The following is a 27,195-nucleotide window of genomic DNA, read 5'->3' as shown; positions in this document are numbered from 1 at the left end:
ACTTTGTAAATTGCATTATAACTTAAAAGTTGCATGATGTGGGTTTGTCAAATGTACACACTACTTCTATGAACTCGATAATATTTACGTCCAATTCAATGTATGCAAAAATGCAGTACAGTGGTAACGCTTTACAATTCCTTTAGTGTTTTAGAATTGTTCCTTATTTATCACAATTAAATTTGTGAAAAAATAATTTCCCAAATTATTTTTAATATCAAAGATATTATCTGTTCTTGATAGTATAATGATTGTAATGGTGTTGTAATGGTTAAGGAGCTTTCTATTTCAAACTGAGGCACAAAGCATATTGTGCAAATACTTCCTCTCAATGCTGGAAATCAGGCAATGGCAAACCACTTCCGAAAAATCTTACCAAGAAAAATGTAGAATACCTTATCCAAGCAGTGACCGGTAATCAATACTGAATCAAAAACATCACTCTCCTAAAACTGATAGTACAGACATTTTCACCTTCGTCTGCCTGTCTATCAAGTTTATATACCACTTATGTCATTTTAAGTGACTTAGAAACATAGAAACATAGAAGACTGGTGGCAGAAAAAGACCTCATGATCCATCTAGTCTGCCCTTATACTATTTTTTGTATTTTATCTTAGGATGGATCTATGTTTATCCCAGGCATGTTTAAATTCAGTTACTGTGGATTTACCAACCACGTCTGCTGGAAGTTTGTTCCAAGGATCTACTACTCTTTCAGTAAAATAATATTTTCTCATGTTGCTTTTGATCTTTCCCCCAACTAACTTCAGATTGTGTCCCCTTGTTCTTGTGTTCACTTTCCTATTTAAAACACTTCCCTCCTGAACCTTATTTAACCCTTTAACATATTTAAATGTTTCGATCATGTCCCCCCCCCTTTCCTTCTCTCCTGCAGATTATACAGATTGAGTTCATTAAGTCTTTCCTGATACGTTTTATGCTTATACATTTTAATTTTTTTCTAGTTACAACTGTAAGAGAAGAACGAAACAAACGTAACAAGCTTGACTGTAAAAAATATGACTTTAGCAATCGAGTTGTCGAAGCGTGGAACTCATTACCGGACTCAGTACTGTCAACCCCTAACCCCCAACATTTCTCCCTTAGACTATCCAAGATTGACCTCCCCAGGTTCCTAAGAGGTCAGTAAGGGGCGTACATAAGTGCACTAGCCTGCCTTTCGTCACCTGTCCAATTGTCTCTCCTTATCTCATACATCATATATCTTTTCTTCCTTTCATATATCTTCTCCTCTACTTTTATATCTTTTCTTTATATATAATACTTCATGTCTATCCTCTTCAATATGTATTGTGTATTGGACAAGATAGATAGATAGATAGATAGATAGATAGATAGATAGATAGATAGATAGATAGATAGATAGATAGATAGATAGATAGATAGATAGGCAGGCACAAAATTAGTATTTCACACTCAGTTCATTTTTATTTCATGGTCAGTTCAGATTAACACAACTTTGGAGAATGTTCTCAAACATTCTGCTTATTCTGAAGGAACACGATGCAGAGTACCTTGATGTTCCATATGCCACCATAGGGACAGACAAAGGTTTAACTGGGAGGACCTATAAGGAGACAGTGTTAGTTCCTACCTCTTTTTGTTCCATGACCACCAAATAGGAATTTTTTTTAAAGAAAACATGCCACTGTTACCTACCAGCTTGCTGAAACACTGCCTACTAATTAAAATAGGAAAACATTTTTACATCCCCCTAGGAAACGAAAGAAGTGAATTACAGCTACATTGATCACACTGAGCCTAGCAAGAAGCAAGCGCACAAATCCAGCCTCAAGTCAGCAAGGAGCCATAGCGATAGTTAATTGGATTCACTTCAGTATATCCATAATAAATACATGTAACAAAGGACAAATACATTCCTTTTTGGTTATGAGTTAATTCACGTGAATTTTGTATTATGAACCATGGCCTGCAAGTTCTTCAAATCAAAACCAACCTGAGCGCACTTTGGCAATGTATTAACTCTAATGGAAAACACTGCAGCAGTGCACATATTTTTGCATTTCAGGATATTAACTTGCCAAAATTCAGTGCCACAAAAGCAAGTTCACAGCTTAATTTTAATTTTGTGGAGATGGATAGCATCTTAAAACTCAGTCAACAATATTATTGATATTTCTGACAGATGCTTTGCACAATTTTGCATCTGTTTATTTTCAATGTCTGCCAAGGGGAAAAAAGTGTTACTTTGGTAATTCATGTCTAATTTCTAATAGAAAGTATTTAAAAATAGCAATAAAATTACTTTTAAGACAGATAGATGTATTTTTCTTACCTTTTGTTATTTATTATTATTATTTATTAGATTTGTATGCCGCCCCTCTCCGTAGACTTCAAAGTAGTTCTAGGTTTCTTAAATTACACTTCACTGTTCTCCTAAGCTCAGCCCCTTTTCCAAAGTACTTCCTGCCAATAACAGCAGGAGTGAAAGTACTTCTTTTAATGGTTAATTTAAAACAGAAAAAAATGAAATTTGAAAACAAACTATTCACAACATGGGAAACAACACAATCAAAATGTCCATGTTTCATCCATAGCTCGGTACAAACCATATTGATTGATTGATTGATTGATTGATTGATTTGATTTGATTTGATTTGTATGCTGCCCCTCTCCGTAGACTCGGGGCGGCTAACAACAATAATAAAAACAGCATGTAAATCCAATACTACAACAACTAAAAACCCCTTATTTTAAAACCAATCATACTTACAAGCAGACATACCATTCATAAATTGTAAAGGCCTAGGGGGAAAGAGTATCTCAGTTCCCCCATGCCTGACGGCAGAGGTGGGTTTTAAGGAGCTTACGAAAGGCGAGGAGGGTGGGGGCAATTCTAATCTCCGGGGGGAGTTGGTTCCAGAGGGCTGGGGCCGCCACAGAGAAGGCTCTTCCCCCTGGGCCCCGCCAAACGACATTGTTTAGTTGACGGGACCCGGAGAAGGCCCACTCTGTGGGACCTAACTGGTTGCTGGGATTCGTGCAACAGAAGGCGATCCCTGAGATAATCTGGTCCGGTGCCATGGAGGCCTTTATAGGTCATAACCAACACTTTGAATTGTGACCGGAACTGATCGGCAATCAATGCAGACTGCGGAGTGTTGGTGTTATATGGGCATTTTTGGGAAAGCCCATGATTGCTCTCGCAGCTGTTTAGCTCTGTTAATAAATGTTCATTATGATAGCAAGTCATTTTTAATCTGTAAGAAATTAACATTGTTTTAATCGTGATATTGAGTTTATAACAAATACATCTGAAAGCTGCTTGGTAAAGGTTTTTAAGTTTTGTTTTGTGAATAAGCTACAGAAACATGAAAGGTTAATTGTTCTTGGCAGATAAACACAGTGATTGGGGGAAGGCTTCCCACAACTACAATCCTTGCAGGGATAGGTTTTCATTATAACAAGTCTTTTCCAAGTTGGGGTGCTCCATGTTCAGCTCCCTTATTTAAGGAGTGAAGTCCCATCACATCTGGACAACTCTAAATGGAAATGCTATTCCATTAAGCATGTGCTGGTTTTTTAAAAGAAAGGTATGTTCAATGCCCCAGGCATTTGTATGTATAGATTTAGTTTAAGAGAAAATACATATTTTAGCCATCCATCCTATTCCTTATCAATGTGAAAGATAAAGCCAAGTGCTAAAATAAATAATATGTATAGATGTTCTTCTAAAAAGATATACAACAAGGCAATGCACCCATAATAAATGGACAGAACCATGCTGAAAAAATTAAATTATATACAGTGATAACCTACTGGCTAGGAAGTCATGAAGAATAATATTGTTGCTACTTCCAATGTAATAAGTATTGCCCTCTAAAGAATAAAGCAGATGCCTTTCCTATATGGAATCTTCCTTTATTAATAGGACGCTCCAATGATTGAGGATAAGAGATTACTGCGCTCTTAATGTAACAAAATAATATGTTACCAAATCCTTTCAGTTTTTGTTCTCTCTCTTAAAATACTACATTATTTTAAAACACAGTAATTATACATTTACAAGACTAGGAGTTGTTCTGTATTCTGTTAACCAATATGTATACCCACATTTTCTATTTTCTTTTTGTTGTTATGTCAGAACTTTTTTAGCGAAATTAACAGTCTCCATTCAAGCAGAATGTTCCTTATTTTTCCATGTATTTGATAAATAATGTAAAGTAGCATTTGTGAGCACATGTAATTACTGTATTTCATCACGTCCAATTGAAATAGAATGGAATGGAGTAGAGTAGAATAGAATAGAATAGAATAGAATTCTTTATTGGCCAAGTCTGATTGGACACAGAAGGAATTTGTCTTTGGTGCATATGCTCTCAGTGTGCATAAAAGAAAATATATACTTGTCAAGAATCACAAGGTACAACACTTAATGATTGTCATAGGGTACAAATAAGTGATCAGGAAACAATCAATATTAATATAGATCATAAGGATACAAGCAACAAGTTGCAGTCATACAGTCATAAGTGGGAGAAGATGGGTTATAGGAACGAGGAGAAGACTAATAGTAATAGTAATGCAGCCTTAGTGAATAGTTTGACAGTGGTCAGAGAATTGTTTGTTTAGCAGAGTTATGGTGTTCCGGGAAAAACTGTTATTGTGTCTCGTTACTTTGGTGTGCAGTGCTCTATAGTGTTGTTTTGAGGGTAGGAGTTGAAACAATTTATATTCAGGGTGGGAGGAGTCAGTCAATATTTTCACAGCCCTCTTTTTGACTCATGCAGTATACAGGTCCTTAATGGAAGGCAGGTTGGCAATAATTGTTTTTTCTGCAGTTCTGATTGTCCTCTGAAGTCTGTGTCTGTCCTGTTGGGCTGTAGAATTACCAGTTGGTTGGAAGATGAGCAGCTATATAAAGGTTTTAAATAAATAACATGAAATAAAATTAGAATTAGAAGAGCCAGGGTGGCACAGTGGTTAGAACTACTACAGCACTACAGGCTACTTCAGCTAACTGCTAGCTATAGTACAAACAGTTCAAATCTCACCATCGGCTCAAGGTTGACTCAGCCTTTCATCCTAGATGATAGATAAGATGGGGACCCAAATTGTTGAGGGCAACATGCTGATTCTGTAAACCGCTTAGAGAGGGCTGTACCACTATGAAGTGGTATATAAGTCTAAATGCTAATGCTAATAATCCAGAAGCCACTTTATTTATTTATTTATTTATTTATTTATTTATTTATTTATTTATTTATTTATTTATTTATTTATTTATTTATGTATTTATGTATGTATGTATGTATTCATTCATTCATTCATTCATTTATGTATGTATGTATGTATTCATTCATTCATTCATTCATTCATGTATGTATGTATTCATTCATTCATTCATTCATGTATGTATGTATGTATGCATGTATGTATGTATTCATTCATTCATTCATTCATTCATTCATTCATTCATTCATTCATTTATTTAGATTTGTATGCCGCCCCTCTCTGTAGACTCATGGTTTCCTCACCAATCATTTTATTAATAAAAAAGACACATCTCATTATTAGATATTTTGTCCTTACATTAATTTCTGGAAAATGTCAGCAATGGCAAACTCCCACATGGCTGAAGCTTATTTGTATAGCAAGCCCCATTTGCTAAAGATAGTCCATTAAACAATTGTTTGCATATGACACTTAGTGCAGTTTACACTCTCATGCTTTAGCAGTTAAGAATTAAAATGTAATAGCTTTGTTTAATGCCAACACAATTATTTCTTTCTTATTATAAAATAGGATTCTGGTTCAGTTATAGACCAGCTGGAAAATAAATCCCAGGCTTTGAGTATCTGACTGACTAGACTAACTAGTCTTTGCATAAATCACCTGTCTATAATAGCAGAATGAATTTTTGAGTGTCATATAGATGTTTAAAAACTATACTATATGTTAAGCTATAGGCAACAATGGTATTTTAAATCTATTGGATATATTAAGGCTAGTAGTTTATAAGCTGTCATTACATGGATACAAGTAATGTTCCATATAAAGGACTATATGAAAGTTATGAGAATTGTAAATATTTTTTATAATGTAATAAAACCTTGATGGAAAATGTTGTATCTGCTCAGTTACAGCCGCAGAATAGAGCCGGGCGATAGGCGTCCCTATCCAGGGTGCTGATTGGCCGCCAGCCCGTAGTTACAATGTAAGCGGGAAGTTTCTCTCTGCGGGATTGGGTGCTGCCTCAGGCAGCTTGTTATATATAAGCCTGTGTGTATATTATTGCTTAAGTCTGTACCTGCCAGGCCTAGCATGAGTTCTGTAATAAACTTCTGAGTTAACTGTGGCCTCTATTACATTGGCGACGAGGTAGCGAGCCTATGCGGAAGATTGACAGTTGTGACAGTAAGTCAGGATGTCTGTGCATTTAACATTCCCCCCCTTTGATCCTCAAGGGGAGACGTGGGACTCCTATGTCGCCCGTTTTGATTGTTTCCTGATCTCAAATGGATACCAGGACATTTCCGGGGATAGGAAGAGGTCCTATTTCTTGGGGTTTTGTGGACCCGATATGTTTGAGACAGCTCGTGCCCTGTTTGCCCCAGTTTCCATCCATGATGTGACTTGGGAGGATTTCTTGAAAACGTTACAAGATCATTATGCCCCTGCCCCTTCGAGGTGTGCTCGTCGCTACACTTTTTATCAGCGAAATCAAGCCGAAGGGGAGTCTATTAATGACTTTCTGGCTGCTCTCCGTAGAGCGGCATTATATTGTGAGTTTGGGGACCTTAATGACTACCTTTTGGATAGACTAGTTTTCGGAGTCAGAGACGGTCGCCTCAAGCGGCGCCTCCTGGCAATCCGGGATTTAACCTTTCAGGCTGCGGTGGCGGAGGCTCGTGCTTTCGAGTTATCTACACAATCTTTGGCTTCTATGGACAGCTCAGTTAATGCCACGCAAAAGGCAGCCACTGTTTCGGATAAACCTAAGCTGGCCCCGAAGGAGGTGGGCGATGTAGGGGGCGAAGAAGATGAAGAGGTCTGCAGATTGGCTACTAATCGGGCTAGGGAAGCACCGACGGGACGTCCTCGTCCTCCTTTGTCGCCTTGCCGTGGTTGTGGGGGGGGTCATTATCGTTCAAATTGCCCGTCCCGAGATGTGGCATGTTGGCGATGTGGTGCCAAAGGTCACATTGCCAGAGTTTGCCGGTCTCGTAGATCCCCGGCTGCCCCGTTCCGGGAGCAGCGTGAGTTTTCTGGCTTCAATTCTCGGGAACAAAGAAGATTTCCCCCCCCTAGAAGAGATGACTGCAACGCGGTGTACAGCTGCCATCGTCCGGTTTCATCTTATGTCAGGAGGACCGCCGGCTCGGCTGAGAAAATTTCTGTGGTGGTTCAATTGGGGGGTTCTCGTTGTAACATGCAGGTAGACACCGGTTCTGCTCATTCCTTAATTTCTTGGGCCACCCTCAAGCGCTGTTTCCCTGCATGGAGGAAGAGTCGCCTGCTGCCCTGCGCTTTGAGCCTGAGGGATTACCAAGGAGCTGCAATTCCTATCATCGGAGAAGGCCGTTTTGCAGTCCGCTTCAAGACTTTCGCCGGTAGACTGCCTCTCGTAGTGGTGGATGGACCCTTTGCCAGCCTCCTCGGACTGGACTGGTTCTCTTCTCTGGGACTCTCCGTGGAGGGGGTTAACGCAATTGTGGGAGAGTCGGGATTTGAACAGCTGGCACGGGAGTTCCCTGCCGTTTTTGACTGCAATTTGGGCCGTTATACTGGCACCCCCATCTCGTTCAATTTAGATCCTAAGGTTCCAGCAGTTCGCTTAAAGGCCCGCCGTGTCCCTATTCCCCTCCGTCCCAAAGTAGATGCAGAGTTGGACAGATTAATTGCCCAGGGGGTTTTAGAGCCGGTAGATCAGGCTACATGGGAGACCCCTGTGGTGATTGCTTTCAAGGGGGATGGGGGAATCAGATTGTGTGGGGATTATAAGTGCTCTGTGAATCGTGCATTGGCCCACCATTCATACCCCTTGCCAGTGGTGCAACAGCTGCTACACACTCTGGGGGAGGGTCGGGTGTTTGCCAAGCTCGATTTATCCCAAGCTTACCAGCAGCTCCCCGTAGACTCCCTAACAGCCGAGGCCCAGGCGATCATCACCCATAGGGGGGTATTTAAATGCCACAGACTGCAGTTCGGGGTTTCCATCGCCCCAGGCATCTTCCAAGGACTGATGGAGCGCCTATTATATGGACTGGAAGGAACTGTGCCGTATTTCGACGATGTTCTAGTGTCGGGGAGTTCCACAGACGAATTAATGGCACGAGTAAGGAAGGTTTTGGCTAAATTCAGGGAGGCTGGGCTTAAACTGAAAGCTAAGAAATGCTTGTTTGGTGTGCCCCAGGTCGAGTTTCTAGGTTTCACGGTGGATGGGCAGGGAATACACCCCACTCCTGAAAAGATTCGTGCCATCAGAGATGCCCCCAGGCCACAATCCAAGGGGGAGCTTCAGGCGTTCCTGGGTTTACTAAATTTTTATGCGGTCTTCATCCCGCATAAAGCATCGGTGGCTGAGCCTTTACACAGACTTCTGGACAAACAGTCCCTTTGGCATTGGGGAAAGAGGGAGGAAGCCGCGTTCTTGGGGGTTAAGGAGTTACTCACTTCTAATAACATCTTGGCTCAATACTCACCTGGATTGCCCCTGGTGCTCACCTGTGACGCTTCTCAATATGGGGTGGGCGCAGTCTTAAGCCACAGACTGCCTAATGGTACAGAAGCCCCCCTGGCTTTCTTCTCCCGCACGCTGGCTAAAGCGGAACGTAATTACGGCCACATCGACAAGGAGGCGCTGGCTCTGATTGCTGGAGTCCGAAGGTTCCACGAGTACCTGTATGGCCGTCACTTTGAACTGGTGACCGACCACCAGCCGTTATTGGGTTTATTGTCTGGGTCCCGTCAAAGCCCTGTAGTAATCTCCCCCAGGATGTCACGATGGATAGTTTTCCTTGCAAACTATAATTACACTTTATCATACAAACCTGGGCGCCACATATCTCATGCAGATGCCCTTAGTAGATGCCCCCTGGCCGAAGTTCTAGTGGATCCCGCACCTGCATGTTCAGTCTTTGCGTTGTCAGAAGGAGGTCTTATTTTATCTGCAGCCGAGGTAGCTTGGGAAACCGGGCGGGATTTCATCTTGTCCCAGGTAAGGCAATGGGTGTTAAGGGGGTGGCCTGTCTCAGCCCCTGCCGAGGAGTATGTGCCCTTCTTCAGGTGTCGGAATGAGTTCTCCGTGGAAAGAGGAATTCTGCTGAGAGGTTGCAGGGTGGTAATTCCGAGCAAGCAGCGCAGCCAGGTATTATCTCTCTTGCATGATGGCCATCCAGGCATTGTGCGCATGAAAAGCCTGGCGAGGGATTACGTGTGGTGGCCGGGGCTGGATAAGGGGGTAGAGCAAAGAGTGGCAGATTGTAGGACATGCCAAGAGCACCGGCCTTTCCCTCCCCGGGGTGAGCCATTGGCCTGGGAGCCGCCTGCGGGCCCCTGGGCTCGGATACATATTGATTTGGCCGGCCCCTTCATGGGGCAGTCTTTCCTAGTAATGGTGGACGCACACTCTAAGTGGGTGGAGGTGGTGCACCTAAAATCCACACAGTCACAAACGATTATAGAGGCACTGATGACAGTATTTGCCACGCAAGGGTTTCCAGACCTCCTGGTTTCCGACAACGGCCCGCAATTCACATCTGTACTGTTCGAGTCGTTCTTGGCATCGGTGGGCATCCGCCACGCGCTGACCTCGCCTTGGCATCCGGCCAGTAATGGCCAGGCGGAACGGGCAGTTAGGTCAGTCAAGGAGTCTTTAAAGAAGATGACTGGGGGTTCATGGCAGAAAAGGTTGGCAGATTTGTTATTAGCACAGCACACTACACCTTGTGTGGCCACTGGCAAGACCCCTGCAGAACTATTAATGGGTCGCAAACTTCGAATAGTTTTAGATAGGCTTCACCCGTGGTATTCACAGTCGGTGCCTTGGCCAGAAACCCCGGCCAGAATGGTGAAAGTGGGTGACCGGGTGTTTGCGCGCTCATATTCTGGAGAGCAGAATTGGGCTGAAGGAGAAATAAGCAGGGAGCTGGGTCCCAGGTCTTTTGAGGTCATGTTAAGGGATGGCCGAGTGTGGAGGAGACATTTGGACCAAATTCGGTTAGACAAGGGAATGGATACTGGTGAGGAAAGGGGTCAAGGCCACCCAGGAATTGTTAGGGAGGAAACCCTAAATCGGGGTGGAAGTAATGGGGGAACTGGCAGCTCGGAAGAAGCCTCGCCGTTTGTAAGCGAGGGAAGCAGAGAGGCGAGTCCGGAGACCAGGGAGGAACATGAAATTGAACCTCGGAGATCGGGACGTATTTGCAAGAGACCGGAATATTTGAAAGATTACGTATGTGCTAACGAAAGGGATAGGAGTGTTGTATCTGCTCAGTTACAGCCGCAGAATAGAGCCGGGCGATAGGCGTCCCTATCCAGGGTGCTGATTGGCCGCCAGCCCGTAGTTACAATGTAAGCGGGAAGTTTCTCTCTGCGGGATTGGGTGCTGCCTCAGGCAGCTTGTTATATATAAGCCTGTGTGTATATTATTGCTTAAGTCTGTACCTGCCAGGCCTGGCATGAGTTCTGTAATAAACTTCTGAGTTAACTGTGGCCTCTATTACAGAAAATAACTCAGATATATATTCTGTTCCTAGCTGAAAATAAATTAAGCTGAACTATATGGCTGAAACTTATATAGCTGAAACTAAATTAATGCAATATCATAAACTTCCTTAGAAATCAAGATACGATAGTTAAAAAGAGCTGATCTTGTTTATTTAGTTTGGAGATGTGGATGTAGAAAATATGAAATTTTAAGGTATACAATGCTCATTGGAAGTACACTAGATGGCAACAAGGATTCCTTCAATGGCATATATAAACGTTTCTGGTTTTTTACTATTCTGTTCTTAGTCGCAGCTTTGTGTGTTCTATTTTTAGTGTAACAATTTTGTAACTTTGCTAATTTCAGTATACAGTGAAATGTATACTGAAATGGGGGAGGGAGGGAGGGAGGGAGGAAGGAAGGAAGATCCTGCTATTGTAGCTTCTTACAAAGGAATTCAATGCTGAAACTGGCAGGAAATCAGAAGTTATTCCCACTTCCATTGCTTTTTTGCTCACCTGTGATCATTTGATTTCCTTGCTTAGATAAATAAATATCTCTGAAATGGTGACCCAATAGGACACAGGATGTCTAATCCTGATATTAAAATGCTAGGAAGAGTCAAGCCAAATTGCTCTCCAGGTTTGACTTGAATCTAGCTAACATCAGTTTACCTGCTACATAACTGGGCTTTTTTAATAGTGATAAATATACCTTTTTAATATCTATCTGGAAGAATAAATAATTCAATTCCTGTATAACAGTATGACATAGAATTAATGTGTATGATACACAAAAGTGTAGGCAATAATTATCACACTGTACATTTCAATGAAATTGAATATGAAACAAATTCTAATTCCCATATTTGAAACAGAAAAGATTTTCTAGACTTCAAAATACAGTGATCCCTCGATTTTCGCGATCTCGATCTTCGCGAAACGCTACACCACGATTTTTCAGAAAATATTAATTAAAAAATACTCCACGGTTTTTTTGCTATACCACGGTTTTTCCCACCCGATGACATCATACGTCATCACCAAGAGTCACTTCTCTGTCTCTTTCTCTTTCTTTCCTGTCATTCTCTGCTTCAATCATTTTCTCATTTCTCTTTTTTTCTCCCCTTTTTTCTATCATTTCTCTCTCTCTTTCTTCCTCTCTCACACTCTCTTCCTCCCTCTCTCATCTCTTTCTTTCCTTCTCTCTCTTTCCTTCTCTCTCCCCCCCTCCACTTGCCCACAAGAAGAAAAAAAGCAACCTCTGCCGGGCAGCTCCCCTTGTGCCCCCGCTTTGTGCCTGCCTCTTTTGGGGATTTTTTTTTTCTTTTTTGCCTTTGGTGTCCCATTAAGCCTGCCGCTTGGCCGCCGCCGAGGAGAAGCGCGGGGAGGGCGAGAGAGAGAGATCGTGGCATGCGAGGTCCCTGCAGAGCAGAGGGGGTGGCTGAGGCGGCAGAGGCGTAGCGGCGGCGGCGGCAGGCGAGCTTGGAGCCTTGCTTCGCCTCCTTCGCTGCAATACAAACGAAGGGGTCAGACGCAGCCTCAGCGAGCCGAAGGTTTCCGCGGCTCTGACCCAGAGCAGGAAGGGCTGGTGGGGGGCGGCGAATCCACCTCCCCAGCCACCGGCTCCACCATCTGCGCATGCGCGGCCATTGAAAAAAGGGAGCGCATGCGCAGATGGTGTTTTTACTTCCGCACCACTATATCGCGAAAAATCGATTATCGCGAGAGGTCTTGGAACGTAACCCTCGCGATAATCGAGGGATCACTGTAACTATAAAGCACTTGCAGTAACAGTTTTGGAAAGTTTTTCCCAGACTTCAATATTATTGAAAAACTGTGGAGAGATTTCAAAACTGCTTGGAGAGCTAAGAATATTTCTGTTGGAAGAATGGGGGGGGGGGGCATTGAAAGCAAAAGCTACAAAGACTGTTAACTGACGACCACAAACATTTAGAAACTGCTATTTCTACTCAAAGAAAGTGCAAAGTACTGACTAAAAAGATATGTAGGTTTGTGCACTGACTATATTAATTGTTTTGTTATTTTGTATCTGTAAACAACTGCAGATAAATAGCATTTTATGTTTTACTGGGATTTGATGAGAGATCCAATTTGATATGGCATTCCTAAATGTTTGCATGCAATGATACATTCGGTTAATATATCTAAAGAGGATACTAGTCTTATCCATAATATCAGTAACAAGGAACCTTTGAGTCACTTGATCATAGGAACCATCCACAGTTATAGAAGACAGAAAACAGAGAATGAAATAGTTCTAAGTCACTAGACTGCTATTGCCTTTCAGAATAATCAAACTAAGCTTGACAGATCAAGTTTAAAACAACTTCCTGTATAGCAATACCACTTAGACTTATATACCACTTCACGGTCCTTTTATAGCCCTATCTAAATAGTTTGCAGTCAGCATATTGAAAACACAACTTCAGCAATAGAGTGGTCAATGCCTGGAATGCTCTACCTAACTCCATTCTTACTTCATCAAATCCCCATTGCTTCAACCTTAAACTTTGTACCGTGGACCTCACACTATTCCTAGAAGGTCTGTAAGGGAGGCATGCTTAAGTGCACCAGCATGCCTACTCTTCCTATCCTACTGTCCCCATTTATTCATACCCAGTATTTACTGTTTTCATGTTTATACTTATACCTGTTATCTTATGTTTGACAAACTAAATAAATAAATAGAATTCTGGGTTCTCATTTTACCAACCTCTGAAGGATGGAAGGATGGTGAGATTCGAATTGACAAATTGCAGGCTACGAAACTAGACTTACAATCCTGGGTCTTGAAAGCTTAGAACTACGATGCCTTAAACCTGATCTAAGTATTGCCCACAAGATCATATGCTGCAATGTCCTGCCTGTCAAAGACTACTTCAGCTTCAACCACAACAACACAAGAGCACACAACAGATTCAAGTTTAATATTAACCGCTCCAAACTTGACTGTAAAAAATATGACTTTAGTAATCAAATTGTTGAAGCGTGGACTCTGTAGTATCATCCCCTAACCCCCAACATTTTTCCCTTAGACTATCCACGGTTGACCTCTCCAGATTCCTAAGAAGTCAGTAAGGGGCGTACACAAGCGCACTAGAGTGCCTTCTGTCCCCTGTCCTATAGTCTCTCCTATGTCTCGTATTTCTTCTCTACTATATCCTCTGTAACATTCATTGTGTATTATGGTGTATTGGACAAAATAAATAAATAAAAAAGTCAGCAGAAGTAGCTTGAAGTATTCTAACCACTGTGCCACCAGAAATAGAAACTCCTTTACTGATGTCAACTAATGCAAACCAACTTTCAGAATATTATTAAACAGAAAGGCTTTCTTTAAAAATAAAATCTGAAGACTGTTGATTTTGATTCTTTTAGGGTAGAGGTAGTCCTCAACTTATTACCACATTTGGGACCAAGACTTCCATTGCTAAGTGATGTGATCAAAAAGCAAGTTGCACATGATTTTATGACCTGTTCACCATGAATGTTCAGCAAATCATGTTGTTAAGAGAAACCAGCTTCTTCCTTTGGCCTTTTGCTTGTCAGAAGGTCCTTGGGAAGGTCATAAGTGGTGATCATGTGACCCCAGGACATTGCAACTGCCAATTGCCCAAGGCACAATGTTTGATCATGAAACTGTGGGACCACTGTGAGAGTCATAAGTGCAAGAATAAAAACTGTATAAACCTGTATAAGTCTATTTTTTCAGTGCTGTCATTAAACTAATGATCATAAATTGAGGATTACCTATACAACTGAAACTGGCATGTAATAATCTGCAAGCTATTACACGTATACCATAAGGATCTCTATGTAGTAATCTATAAACTATTAATGTATACAGTAGCAATGCAATAATCTGAGAGCTATTGAATGTTTACTGTAGTAATCTGCAAGCTATTACATGTATACTGTAAGGATTTCCCTGACTGCTGGACCAAAAATAGAAAAGATGCATTGTATTGTTTAAGGATTGTTCCTGTAGTCATATTCATATTGTTATTCTTCCATAAATGAAGCATTGCACTTCACAGTTGTTTATTTCTGTTTCTATTTTTTCTATTTGCACATATTGTAAAACATCTGATCTACAAAGAAAATACATCGATTTCAATCCTAAATTTTGTTTGATAAATGAAATAATTATATTTATTACCTGGAAACTGGATCATCGTTGGGAATAATGATATGGCATGACAAATGGTCGATAGAACAATTATCTAGTAGAAATAGCCCAATCAGAGCAAGCAAGCTTAATATTCCAATCCTGGCAAACCACAATATTTTTATTCCTAGAAAAAGAGGAACTCTATGGGTAATACTATATGCAAGACAAATGAAACACTATTCCTGTAGAATATAATAAAGTCTGTAGAATCTGATAAAAAATTAAAATTTATCTACATACAGCACATCTGTGAGCATCATTCTCTATTAGTTGGAAGCAATCCAGTCCAAAGAAATAGACGCTATTTGATTAGTGGGAAATGTTTAAGCTTAAGGGCATTGCCGGTCCCAGCTTCATACAAGCAGTCTTACTAATAAAGCTCAACTTTTCAGTAGCAGGTAATGATCATGTTTTGAATTTTTTAAAATATTCATATATTTTTTTCAAGTATTCAGATCAGTGGTCTAAGAAACAATTTCTGTTGAAGACCTGGCTTTGTGCTCAGCCCAGAGGCCCCAAAAGAAACATAGAAACATAGAAGACTGACGACAGAAAAAGACCTCATGATCCATCTACTCTGCCCTTATACTATTTTTTGTATTTTATCTTAGGATGGATCTGTTTATCCCAGGCATGTTTAAATTCAGTTACTGTGGATTTACCAACCAGGTCTGCTGGAAGTTTGTTCCAAGCATCTATTACTCTTTCAGTAAAATAATATTTTTTCATGTTGCTTTTGATCTTTCCCCCAACTAACTTCAGATTGGGTCCCCTTGTTCTTGTGTTCACTTTCCTATTAAAAACACTTCCCTCCTGAAACTTATTTAACCCTTTGACATATTTAAATGTTTCGATCATGTCCCCCCTTTTCCTTCTGTCCTCCAGACTATACAGATTGAGTTCATTAAGTCTTTCCTGATACGTTTTATGCTTAAGACCTTCCACCATTCTTGTAGCCCATCTTTGGACCCGTTCAATTGTATCAATATTTTTTTGTAGGCAAAGTCTCCAGAACTGAACACAATATTCCAAATGTGGTCTCACCAGCGCTCTATATAGCGGGATCACAATCTCCCTCTTCCTGCTTGTTATACCTCTAGCTATGCAGCCAAGCATCCTACTTGCTTTTCCTACTGCCCGACCACACTGCTCACCCATTTTGAGACTGTCAGAAATCACTACCCCTAAATCCCTCTCTTCTGAAGTTTTTGCTAACACAGAACTGCCAATACAATACTCAGATTGAGGATTCCTTTTCCCCAAGTGCATTATTTTACATTTGGAAATATTAAACTGCAGTTTCCATTGCTTTGACCATTTATCTAGTAAAGCTAAATCATTTACCTTATTACAGACGCCTCCAGGAAGAGTGTGAAGGGGCCTTGTTTCTTAGCTAATGATGACACTTTTTTTTCTTAGCTGCCATATATATTTAATTTGTGTTATGTTATAATTCTTTTTAATTGTTTTATGATTGTTCACCACCCGGACTCACTTGTCTGACATGGGCCACCATAGAAATTGAATAAAATAAAAAAATAAATGTTAATAAATTGTATTTTGATTGAGCTTCTTTGGATCTATAAATCAGTTCTGTATATTCATGTATGAAAAGAATTAATATCAGGATTAACTGTCACAGTACAGAGCAAGTCTGCTCATAATGGAATTCCCAAAAATGAAACCTCTTAAACTTTTATTTTCTTGTGTAAATAAAATTGCATCATCCAGTTATGATAGACCTTATTAACAAAGTGATAGCAATACAGCATATATCCATCAGCTATCTCAGTACATAATTCGTGCATATTATATTATTAATACCCTTTTTTCCCCAAAATAAGACATCCCCTGATAATAAGCCTAATCGGATTTTTGAGTGCATGACAATAAGACCAAGGGCTTATTTCAGGGTTCAAAAAAATATAAGACAGGGGGAAAACACAGGTATAGCATCATATCCTTGACTTGAACATACCTTAGCACAGTGAACTTTGGTACATTTGGAGATAAAATGAATTGCTGATTTATTTTGGTTTTGAAGATTTGTGTCTTCTAGTTTGGACAGTAAACTCAACTTGGAGCTCATCACAAATTCTAAGATAAGGTAATGCTGTTAGTGCAGGGGTAGGCAAAGTTGGCTCTTCTATGACTTGTGGACTTCAACTTCCAGAATTCCTGAACCCATCATGCTAATTCAGGAATTCTGGGAAGTCCACATGTTATAGAAGAGCCAACTTTGCCTACCCCGTGTTAGTGTAACAGGTAACATAACAAAAAGTTGTACGTTTCAAACAACTACAGCTTATTTTTTATCCTGGCTCATTAGAGCTGTCTGATGTTGCAGCAATAGAAGGCATCTAAGTATTTCATTTCTTACTTGAAACTACCTTCCCTAAATAGCATACCGGTAATTTAAAAACAAACAAAGGATAGATGGTAGAATTTGGTGCATTTGTGTTTCTACAATTGGATGTGATTTTAAACTTCCACCATACAGAGAATAGTGGGATTTGTGTAATTTTCTCTTAATCTCTGTGGAGAAAGTCACAACAATCTCAATTGCCTCCTGCACAGATTAACTGTTTAAATATGATTTTTTTAAAAATAATCTTTTCGTTGTGCTTGATCTTCTTGACTTGATTTTTGATATAAATGAAAAGTTGGTTTGTCACAACAATTTCTAATTTAATCTTCTTTTGTAATCAATAGAAATAATATTTTAAATTACCGCATTGCTCTTTTGCTTCCGCATCTTTGAGAATACAGTACATTTGATTGCTAAGGTTTATAACTGAAAATGCTACTTGTACAAACAAAAGTTTTTGAATTGGGGGCCAATTTCATGTTCTTGGAAATGGAAGGTAGTTGGTAAAACTTCTCCATGTGGAGTAAAAATTGTATTTTGTTCATCTCATACTCTGTGCATAATAAAAAGCAAGTACTGTCAAGTGGGTGGCAGCTGTGCCACTGATTTCTTCTTACAAGGAGAATGAGGAATTGAATTTAAGTCTGCTGTTCAAAACACAATTAAATTGCCAACTCAGGGGACTGTACAATCACAAAGAAAACAGAATGTGGTGCACCTTTCTGCTTTTCTTCTATTAATATTACTGTATCTCACGTGTTTTGTACTTGGCTAAGCTGAAAAGGGGACTTTAATTAGCAAACATTAAAGTATTTTTGTTTGTAATGGCGATTAATGCAGTATTACAGTACATGGAGCCTAGTTGCTATTTGTAATAAATTCAATATAAGCTTTATTGATTTTTATGAGGATTGTTCCGAGGAAAATAGTCTGTTGGGATACAGTTCTATGCTCTGTTAACTTTAAGAGAATCATGACTAAATAAACTTTCTATGCTAAAGTTCAACCTTATCATTAATTTTAAATATAGATGAGCTAGATAGCATAGATTATTTATTTATTTATTATTTATTAATTGGACTTTTATGCCGCCCCTCTCCAAGGACTGATGGATGGATGGATGGATGGATGGATGGATGGATGGATGGATGGATGGATAGACAGACAGACAGATAGATAGGAGAAACTTCAACATTATGATTAATTTTAATGAAAAGAAAAAGAATTGAAATTCTAAATAATTTTATTATATCTTTTAGTCAAAAGATATAATAAAATTATTTAGAATTTCAATTCTTTCTTTTGCTACTTTTTTGCTTTAGTTTAGTATTAATTGGTAAATTGATGAGCAATTCCTTACCATATAAAAGTATGTGAAAGTCCCAACAAATCTTAAATTAAAAAAAACCCATTAAATTTTTTAAAAATCCCACAGAGTTTGATGAGTTTTATTCCTCAGTGATACTTCCTGAGTATACCAAAATGACACAATAATAAAGTCATAAGGCAACTGCTTTTTAATCTTTTCTTACAAAAAACATATATTGTTTCTTTTTAAGTCTTCCTCACTATGGATAGAGATTTTCCAGAATGGTGTCATTATTCTTATGATTTAGGAGAATGCAATGCTTCTTTGTTAGTATCACAGTGTTCTGTCCATATGGTTTTAGTGGGTAGTTAGTCACTAAACTTCTAATACAGAAATTTTCTTTTGAAATCGTATCATGCGGGTCATCAGCCTTTGCAGACCAGTTCAATTGTGATCTGTGCATTCTCTTTATTAATAGTTATTCCTGCTGGCTGCCATAAGGTCTAGCTTTAAACTCAGTGTTCAAAGAATGCATCCAACATTCACTACATGGAGAGGTCTGTATACATTCCTCATGCAAGGGTGAATGTCAGCCGGCGAAATCACCTCAGCTGTGAGAAATTCAATTACTATTTCCTACTCAAAGTGTGCATCAATGGCGACTGTCATTTCGAACTGCCTGGTTGTGTTCCCCTTTGATATGCAAGAAGAATTAGGAAGGGAAATCTTTGTTGGAAACACTCAGGAACAAAAATACGCTCTTCTTCATATAATGACAAGTGTTAGAGAAATAAAGGATTTTAGAAATATTAGAAATATAAAGATATTAGAAATATAAAGATCTATACAAGAAAGCTGGCCAGTAGAAATAGGTAGTCACCCGAATGGTTTTCCACACAATCAAGAAGATAAGTGAGTCAACTATTGCTAGTAGATAGTGGAGTCTCACATACTAAGACACTCGGCTTGCATACCACTGAGATTGGTGGTTCGATTCCCATGAGTGAATAAACTACATAGAATCGACAAGAAAGGAATCTCCCCCAATTGACTGACAGCATTCAGGCGTCCCACCTGAAACACCGTCTGATTTTTAAAAAATCATTTCACAGAAGCAGGTAGCCACCTCAGTGATCCGTGACTAACACATGTCATACACTTTTTTTTTTTAAAAAAAAGGTCACTCAGTCATTAATGGACTAAAACATTACAGTTCTAAATAGTCCACAATAATTAGTACAGTGTATATCAGTAACTTGTTCAGCTTTGGAATGGATTGTCAAGTTTGCCAAGCAACTTCCTGTGACTTCTTCTTCCAACATAATGGCAAGGATAATATAGTGGACCAATCTCCATTGTGGTGAAGAATGATGAGGAACTCATTCTATTTGTAGTTATCTTTGTCAGTAACTATTGATCTAATTAAAATGTTACCTCACACCACTAGATGAGCAGCATGTAAATTTGATAAATAAATAAATGTAAATTAATAAATAAGTACAACAATTGGCTTCCTAACTATTGTTGATAATGGTATTTTCTTAAAATGCTCAGATGTAGTTAGGGACAGGCTTTAATAAAAACATTCTGACATGATTAAAACCACATTTGCCTTGATCATGCTTGTTCAGAAAACCAAAATTGAAGAGGATGCCCATGGGACTCACCGGATCCAATTTCCCTTGGGGATTGGAGGGTGAGCTCCTCCCACATGACAAAGGGGCGTGGCTCGGATCCAGGTGGTTCAGCAAGGAGTTTTGCGCAATGTTGCCAAGGAAGGTTCTGGCAGGAATTTCCGCCCCGTTAGTTTTGGCCTCTGCAGGTCCTTAATTATAGTTGAATTTAAATATTTAAATTTACGTATTTAAAGTTACGTTATTTAAATTTATGTTAATTTAATTAAATAATCCTTTAATTATGTCTCAGCGTCTTTACTCCGCTTCCGGGGCAATTCTCATGTACACATTTGAAATATAGATTGTCCTCTTTATGGGAAGGTCACAGATTTTAGCTGAAATGTGGAAAGTTATTCGGATCTATGAATAAAAATCTAAAGGTTGTAATCATTGGTAGAGAATGAGATGAAATTGACTTCAGCCATTTAAAAATGTTCTCTTTTAATAATTTGCTTCGTTGAATTCACATTGCTTAATTTATTTTGACAACTTTGATTTTATTTAATTTGCTTCAACAACTCCAACCTTGCTTAATTCACCTTCTTTGCCAGTATTTTATATCTGGGGCTTCTTTCAAAATTGAGGTCAGGCTTTGATTTGCATCTTTATTTTACTCTTGAAGGGTGTTGTGGATATTTGGTATCAAACATTTGTTATTCATTCTGGAAGCTGATTACCAACAACTGTATGAAACTTAAATATAACCTTATTGAACCAGGAGGCTCAATCACTTTAACTGTACCCTTATATTATAAACCCGTAGCACTTACAATAACCCAACAAACCCATCCTTATAAAAAGTGCATAAAGACAATATTTTGCTCTTGCATTTTGCTTTTAGAGTTTACTGGAATTAATTAATGTATATCTCTGACTTTGAAGCATAAAAGAAAATGCAAAGAAATGTATAAAACTCAAGATTTAAAGTACAGTGATACCTTGTCTTACAAACTTAATTGGTTTCGGGACGAGGTTCTTAAGGTGAAAAGTTTGTAAGATGAAACAATGTTTCCCATAGGAATCAATGGAAAAGCGATTAATGCGTGCAAGCCCAAAATTCACCCCTTTTGCCTCGAAACTCTGGACCTCTGTGTTTTTGCGATGATGCTATTTCACTGAGGTTCCCCTCACTGGGAAACCCCACCTCCGGACTTCTGTTGCTAGCGAAGCGCCCGTTTTTGCACTGCTGGGATTCCCCTGCTGGGATTATTCCCCTGCAGCATCACAAAAACATGGAAGTCCGAAGGTGGGGTTTCCCATGGAGGGGAGCCTCAGGGGAATCCCAGCAGACCAAAAATGGGTGCTTCGCTTGCAACGGAAGTCCAGAGGTGGGGCATCCCAGCGGCAGCGGTGGGTTTGTAAGGTGAAAATAGTTTGTAAGAAGAGGCAAAAAAAATCTTAAACCCCAGGTTTGTATGTCGACAAGTTTGTAGGACGAGGCATTTGTAAGATGAGGTATCACTGTAACTGCTTTGTATGAAACGAGACATACACACAAAAATTTTGCAGCTCTGTTTATCCTCTTATCCAATTTCTACTCCATTATTGATCCCATGCAAGAAGAGGAACAATGTTTAATGAATTGTTCTTTATGAGTTCCTTATGAGGTGTTCCTGATGATATACCTCCCCTAATTATCTATAGTTTGTTTGCCTTGTCTCCATGTGAATGAAAAAAATTGCCATTTAAAGGTTCCCGCACACTTCACTTTCTCTCAGGAAACCTGACATATCTGTTGCCTTTGTTCTTATTTCCGTGGAATAACCTCCACAACTAATTTTGAGCCAAAACTGTAAGGTTTAAAGAATCCCTATGGAATAATACCAATATTGTGCTCGTTTCTTCCTCCACTCTCTTTATGCTTCTGCATTTAACCAAAAAAATTGAAATATATAATACTTTTTTAAAAGTTTCCTCATGTCATACAACTATTGCAAAGACAAAACTAATAAACACAGAAATATATTTTAGAAGCTCATCTTCATCCCCGCCAAAGTGGTATATTTTAAGCTGTTATTATTTTTCCATATATTAGATCTTAACTTACAGGATTGTCAAAGTGATTTGGGTTATTTTGGTTTATGCATTTGAGACAAGCCCTTAGTTTGAAACCCCCCCTTGCCTCATCACCATCCAGATTACTGGAGTGATTTTAGAAATCTCTTGAATATGGTTTCCTGTCAGCTTTACATCTAAGCAGGGAATCAGAAATCATGACAGACTCTCCCATGCTGATGTATTAAACTTTAACAATTGCAGATCAAAAACAAACCAGGAAAGGTTGAGTTGTGAAAAAAGGCAATAGTCGAGATCAAATAAAAATTTTGAAGACAAAGAAGTGACAAAAAAAGTTGGGATCAGAGAATAAACTTGAGTACAAGAAAATAATGTTGATGAAACATGTTCTCTGTTGGAACAGGGAACCTGCCCTATTCTACTAACAGTTCAGTGACTAACCCTAAATCATGGGATTTTCAGTAAATTAAAAGAAATGTAGGTGATATTTATAGATATGTGGATCCAGTACTAGTTACATTTCTTATAGATAAATCATCTGCATGAATGGAAAAATATAAAATTCATTCAAACTTTAGAGAAAGACAAGAGACTGGATAAATTGAATGTGTTTTTATGCAATGTGCAAATAAATGCTCATTGCAAATTATTACCAGGAACTCAAGTGGCAATCCTTGCAAGAAGATAGGAGTATTATTCCTGGAGGACAGATTATCTGTGCAATCAAAGCTTTACATTATACATATCCTGAAAACAGATTACAGTGGTACCTCTACCTAAGAACACCTCTACTTAAGAACTTTTCCAGATAAGATCCGGGTGTTCAAGATTTTTTTGCCTCTTCTTAAGAACCATTTTCTACTTAAGAACCTGGAAAAATTTCCCAGGAAATTTCAGAGTGGCATGAAGGCCCAGCCAGTTTCCTGCCATTCCCCCTTTAATCCTGGCCATCTTGGGATTTTCTGGGCTGCCAGAGGAGCCTTTTGGTGGTGCTTAAGGAGGCTTTGGCAGTCCAGAGCGAATGGAGCATTTTCCTTTCTCTGGGTGCTGCCTCTTCTTTTTTTTAAGCCTTAAAGTTTTGGATTTTTTTTATTCACCTCACCTCGCCTTCTTCCTTTGGCAGCGACTGTCCTCCTCCTCTTCTTTCTTCTCCTCCCACCCAAATTCCAAACTTTTATTTCTTTCCTAATGGGTTTGCACACATTATTTGCTTTTACATTGATTCCTATGGGAAAAATTGCTTCTATGTACAAACTTTTTTACTTAAGAACCTGGTCACAGAACGAATTAAGATCTTAAGTAGAGGTACCACTGCACTAAATAACTCTTGAAATCTGGGTTTAACTCTAATGGACAAGAATGACTAAGCAAAGGAAACAAAGTAACCCCAGATTGTCACCAAAGAAGTTTCAAACACTTTTCATCTGGGATGACATTCTTATTTCTATAAATATTTGAAAGATGATTTCTTCAGGTACCTTGAATTCTGAATTTTCCTAAGTAAATCAGAATACTATGGCACTACTATGTTAAAAATGGAACTTTCTGCATATTACAGTAAATATACAGTATATAACCTCCAATTCAAGCAGAAAACTTAATATTGCATTGTATTAAGGAATCAAGTTTGTGTTCTCATTTCACAAATCAATTGTTTATAATTCAGATGGAGAAATCAAAGCTCTGTAAATAAGATGATTAAGAAAACTTTGTCAATTTCATTCTGCTAGAACATACCAAAGGGACTGGTGTACATCTCTGAATATTTCCTATTAGTCAAAATGCCAAGAATAGCTATTCCTTCCTTTACATAAAGACCATTACTCTAGATGCAGTTTTTTCTGAAGAAATACAAAGTGCTGGTTTGAGCTTTAAAGACCTTCATGGTCTGAGTTCAGGCTAGCTGAAAGAATATCCCTCATTTATTGAGATCAATAAGAATTCCAAGCCAAAAAAAAAAAGAAGAGGCTTAATTAAATGCACATATACAGTGTTCCCTCGATTTTCGCGGGTTTGAACTTCACGAATAGCCTATACCATGGTTTTTCAAAAACTATTAATTAAAAAATACTTCGTGGTTTTTTTCCTATACCATGGTTTTTCCCACCCAATGATGTCATATGTCATCACCAAACTAATAATTTTTGCAAATAAATAACAAAAAATAATAATTATTGTTAATAAATAATTATGTTTATAAATATCAGGATCACTAAGTGTCTTATTCAATGGTGAGTACCAGTAATAATGGCGAGTAAATGGTTGTTAAGGGAATGGGAAATGGTAATTTAGGGGTTTAAGGTGTTAAGGGATGGCTTGTGATACTGTCCATAGCCAAAAATGGTGTATTTACTTCCGCATCTCTACTTCGCGGAAATTCGACTTTCGCGGGCGGTCTCGGAACGCATCCCCCGCGGAAATCGAGGGAACACTGTAGTTATAACAAACTTTGCTAAGAATAGTTCTTTCATGGATAACTTTAGCTTTCCATTTCTCTCTCTTCGATTTGTGTAGCATATGGTTGCCCTTTTTGAAACCTGTTCATGAACTCATCCTAAATTGCAGATTTCTTTTTAAATCCCTATAGTAAATAAAATAATGAAAAGGTGTAGCGAAACAACATCAATATGTAACTACTCTGTATTTTTTCTCTTTCCAGCTCCAAGTACAACTCAGCTTGGGATCACTGGGGGCACAGAAGTTCTCTTGTCCTGCTGGTACCTTGTCTTGACACTGTCCTCTTACACCAGCATAATGTACCTGAAGAACATCGTTCTACAATAAATGTAAAGAACCGTGGAAAGCTTTTAAGGATTATTTGAAAGTGCTGATGACTGGATCCAATCTGGTAGAGTTGTTTTTTAAACAAAACACGTCGTGGGATATAATCAGCAGTGCTTATTTGGGAATGATCGCCTTCTGTAGAATTGCTCAATATGTAAATACTTTAATTCGACTCTCTTTTTTATTAGCTGCATTACCTTGTGAAGAAGTACACATTGTCCTTTTTCTTTTACCTTTCTCTCTCTTTTTCTTTTTTGAAAGATGTGAAATTATTTTTAGAGGATATTAATTGTGAGTTCATGTTTGTAATCTACAACGTTTCAAAAGCATTCAGTCATGGTCTGCCAAGTTGCGGACAATAGTTTACATTTTAAAAAAAAGAACCCAAATAATTGCAGTTTAAAAAAATGTGATCTTTAAGGCTGCAATACAAGCATTCATTTCTCTCTTTAAATAAGATTCTATCTATATTGATGCAGAATCTTCTTTTTTTTTTTACAGAAAAAAACTAAATAACATTGGCTTTGGTTCATCTCTTCAAACTAGAATACATATCTAGATTTTCTTCTAGCATGACACTCAGATTTCAAGATTGAGCTTTGTAATATGACTGCCCTGTGCAGTTATGCTTTGATTTTGATTTTCTTGTCTGTTCAGCATGGGTGTGCCTTCATAAGATACTGCTTTTTCTTCCTCTCGGGTGGAAGATTATATAAATATATATATATATACATATATATATTTTGGTAGATGCTAAGTTCAAGGGTATTGAATCTCTTACTAAGAACAAAGGTGCTATTGGCTGTACCAGCGGGGAAAGGAACTATTCAAACACTGAGCACAGAAGCAGACAGAGTAAATAGATGGTACTGGAAGTGGGGGTTCCTCCACCAAATCTGTTAAAAACAGCAGATATCTCAGAAGCTTCTTTATGAATGTAGACCCTTTTCTTTATCAATACAGTGGCATGATTTTTAAAAGACTGCAGAGAAAGTGAGCATTCCTTTATTTTACTCAGTGTTGAATGTCAACACTGGCATTTCAGAACTGTTTAATGAGAAAACCTAAACCATTTGAACAGTCAGAATATTTAAAAATATTTTTCACAACCCTACATGCTTTTAAGATATATACATTCATGGGCACAGACATTAGGAATAACATCTGTTCCAATCAAAGGGCACAGATGCTACATAGGAATGTGCTAATGTATCATTGGTACTCAAAGGTTTTTTTCTAAAGTTAGTTTGCTTAAATAAGAAATGACTGTTTCCTCTCCTACATAAACATGTGGCTGAAGAATTTCCTCAAATGTTTGCAGTAACTGTGCCATAATCTTCACTGTTTTATGTGTAGGTAGGAGAGAGAGGTCATGTAAATGTGGATTATGCTATTATGCCATACAATGTAGGGAAGACGATACTAAAATGAAGATGGATATGTTATTCTCAAACATGTACTTAGAACTTTCAGAACACAAAATAGGTACATAAAAGAGTTTTTCTCTCACTTATAATTTATCTTAAATGCAACTTTTTTTCAAATGTTATGTGCTACATATATGGTTGCCATAGTGTTGATTCTCTACCTTTGTCTTAGCATGATGTTGTATTTTCTCCCCAGAAGGAGAACAATTCTCCTTCTCTCAAAAGGAGAACAATTCAGATTAGCCCCCAAAATAACTCTTGTTAAATGTCAGTCTGCACAATCTAGTAAGGAATTTGTAGATCTGTCATTCTAAAGTGATAGTCTTTAAATGGGAAAAAAATGGGAGAAACTGCAAATCTATAGTATTATATGTGTTTGACATGCAGTGTTGCAAATTAACAAAAAAAATTAAGAATTCAAACATGTATCTGTAGAAACAATATTCTGATGTAAAGTAAGTGGATACTTCAGCAAATGCATAGACTTCTATTTGGACTCTTGACATGCTGTTAAGTGAGAAAATTACTCTTTGCTACTTGAATGAGGGCAGTTTCCTTTTCTCTCCCTATCTTTTGCCTGGTTCAGGATGAATGATAACAGCTTGTTTCTTTAATTGAAGTTGCTGAGACGTTTATAACAAAGTGCAATAAAGTGACTCAGAATGTTAGATAAAGTGTTGTTTCTTAGGCAAAAAGATCTCAAAAGCAAAAGCCAATTTATCAAT

At 38.6% G+C, this 27,195-nt stretch overlaps 1 protein-coding gene across 1 annotated transcript in view; it reads left to right on the top strand.

Moving 5' to 3' along the window:
* Nucleotides 1–25,230, top strand: part of NEGR1 (neuronal growth regulator 1) — a 560,677-nt gene extending 535,447 nt beyond the window's left edge. Inside the window, exon 7 of the mRNA XM_070746160.1 lies at nt 24,919–25,230. Within this exon, the coding sequence (XP_070602261.1) occupies nt 24,919–25,043 (125 nt within the window). The 3' untranslated portion in view covers nt 25,044–25,230. The remainder of the gene's footprint in view (nt 1–24,918) is intronic.
* The last annotated feature ends 1,965 nt before the right edge of the window (nt 25,231–27,195 follow it).

This window comes from Erythrolamprus reginae, chromosome 3 (assembly GCF_031021105.1).
Source record: "Erythrolamprus reginae isolate rEryReg1 chromosome 3, rEryReg1.hap1, whole genome shotgun sequence".
NCBI classification, from domain to species: Eukaryota; Metazoa; Chordata; class Lepidosauria; order Squamata; family Dipsadidae; genus Erythrolamprus; species Erythrolamprus reginae.
This window is presented reverse-complemented; position numbering and strand designations above follow the sequence as displayed.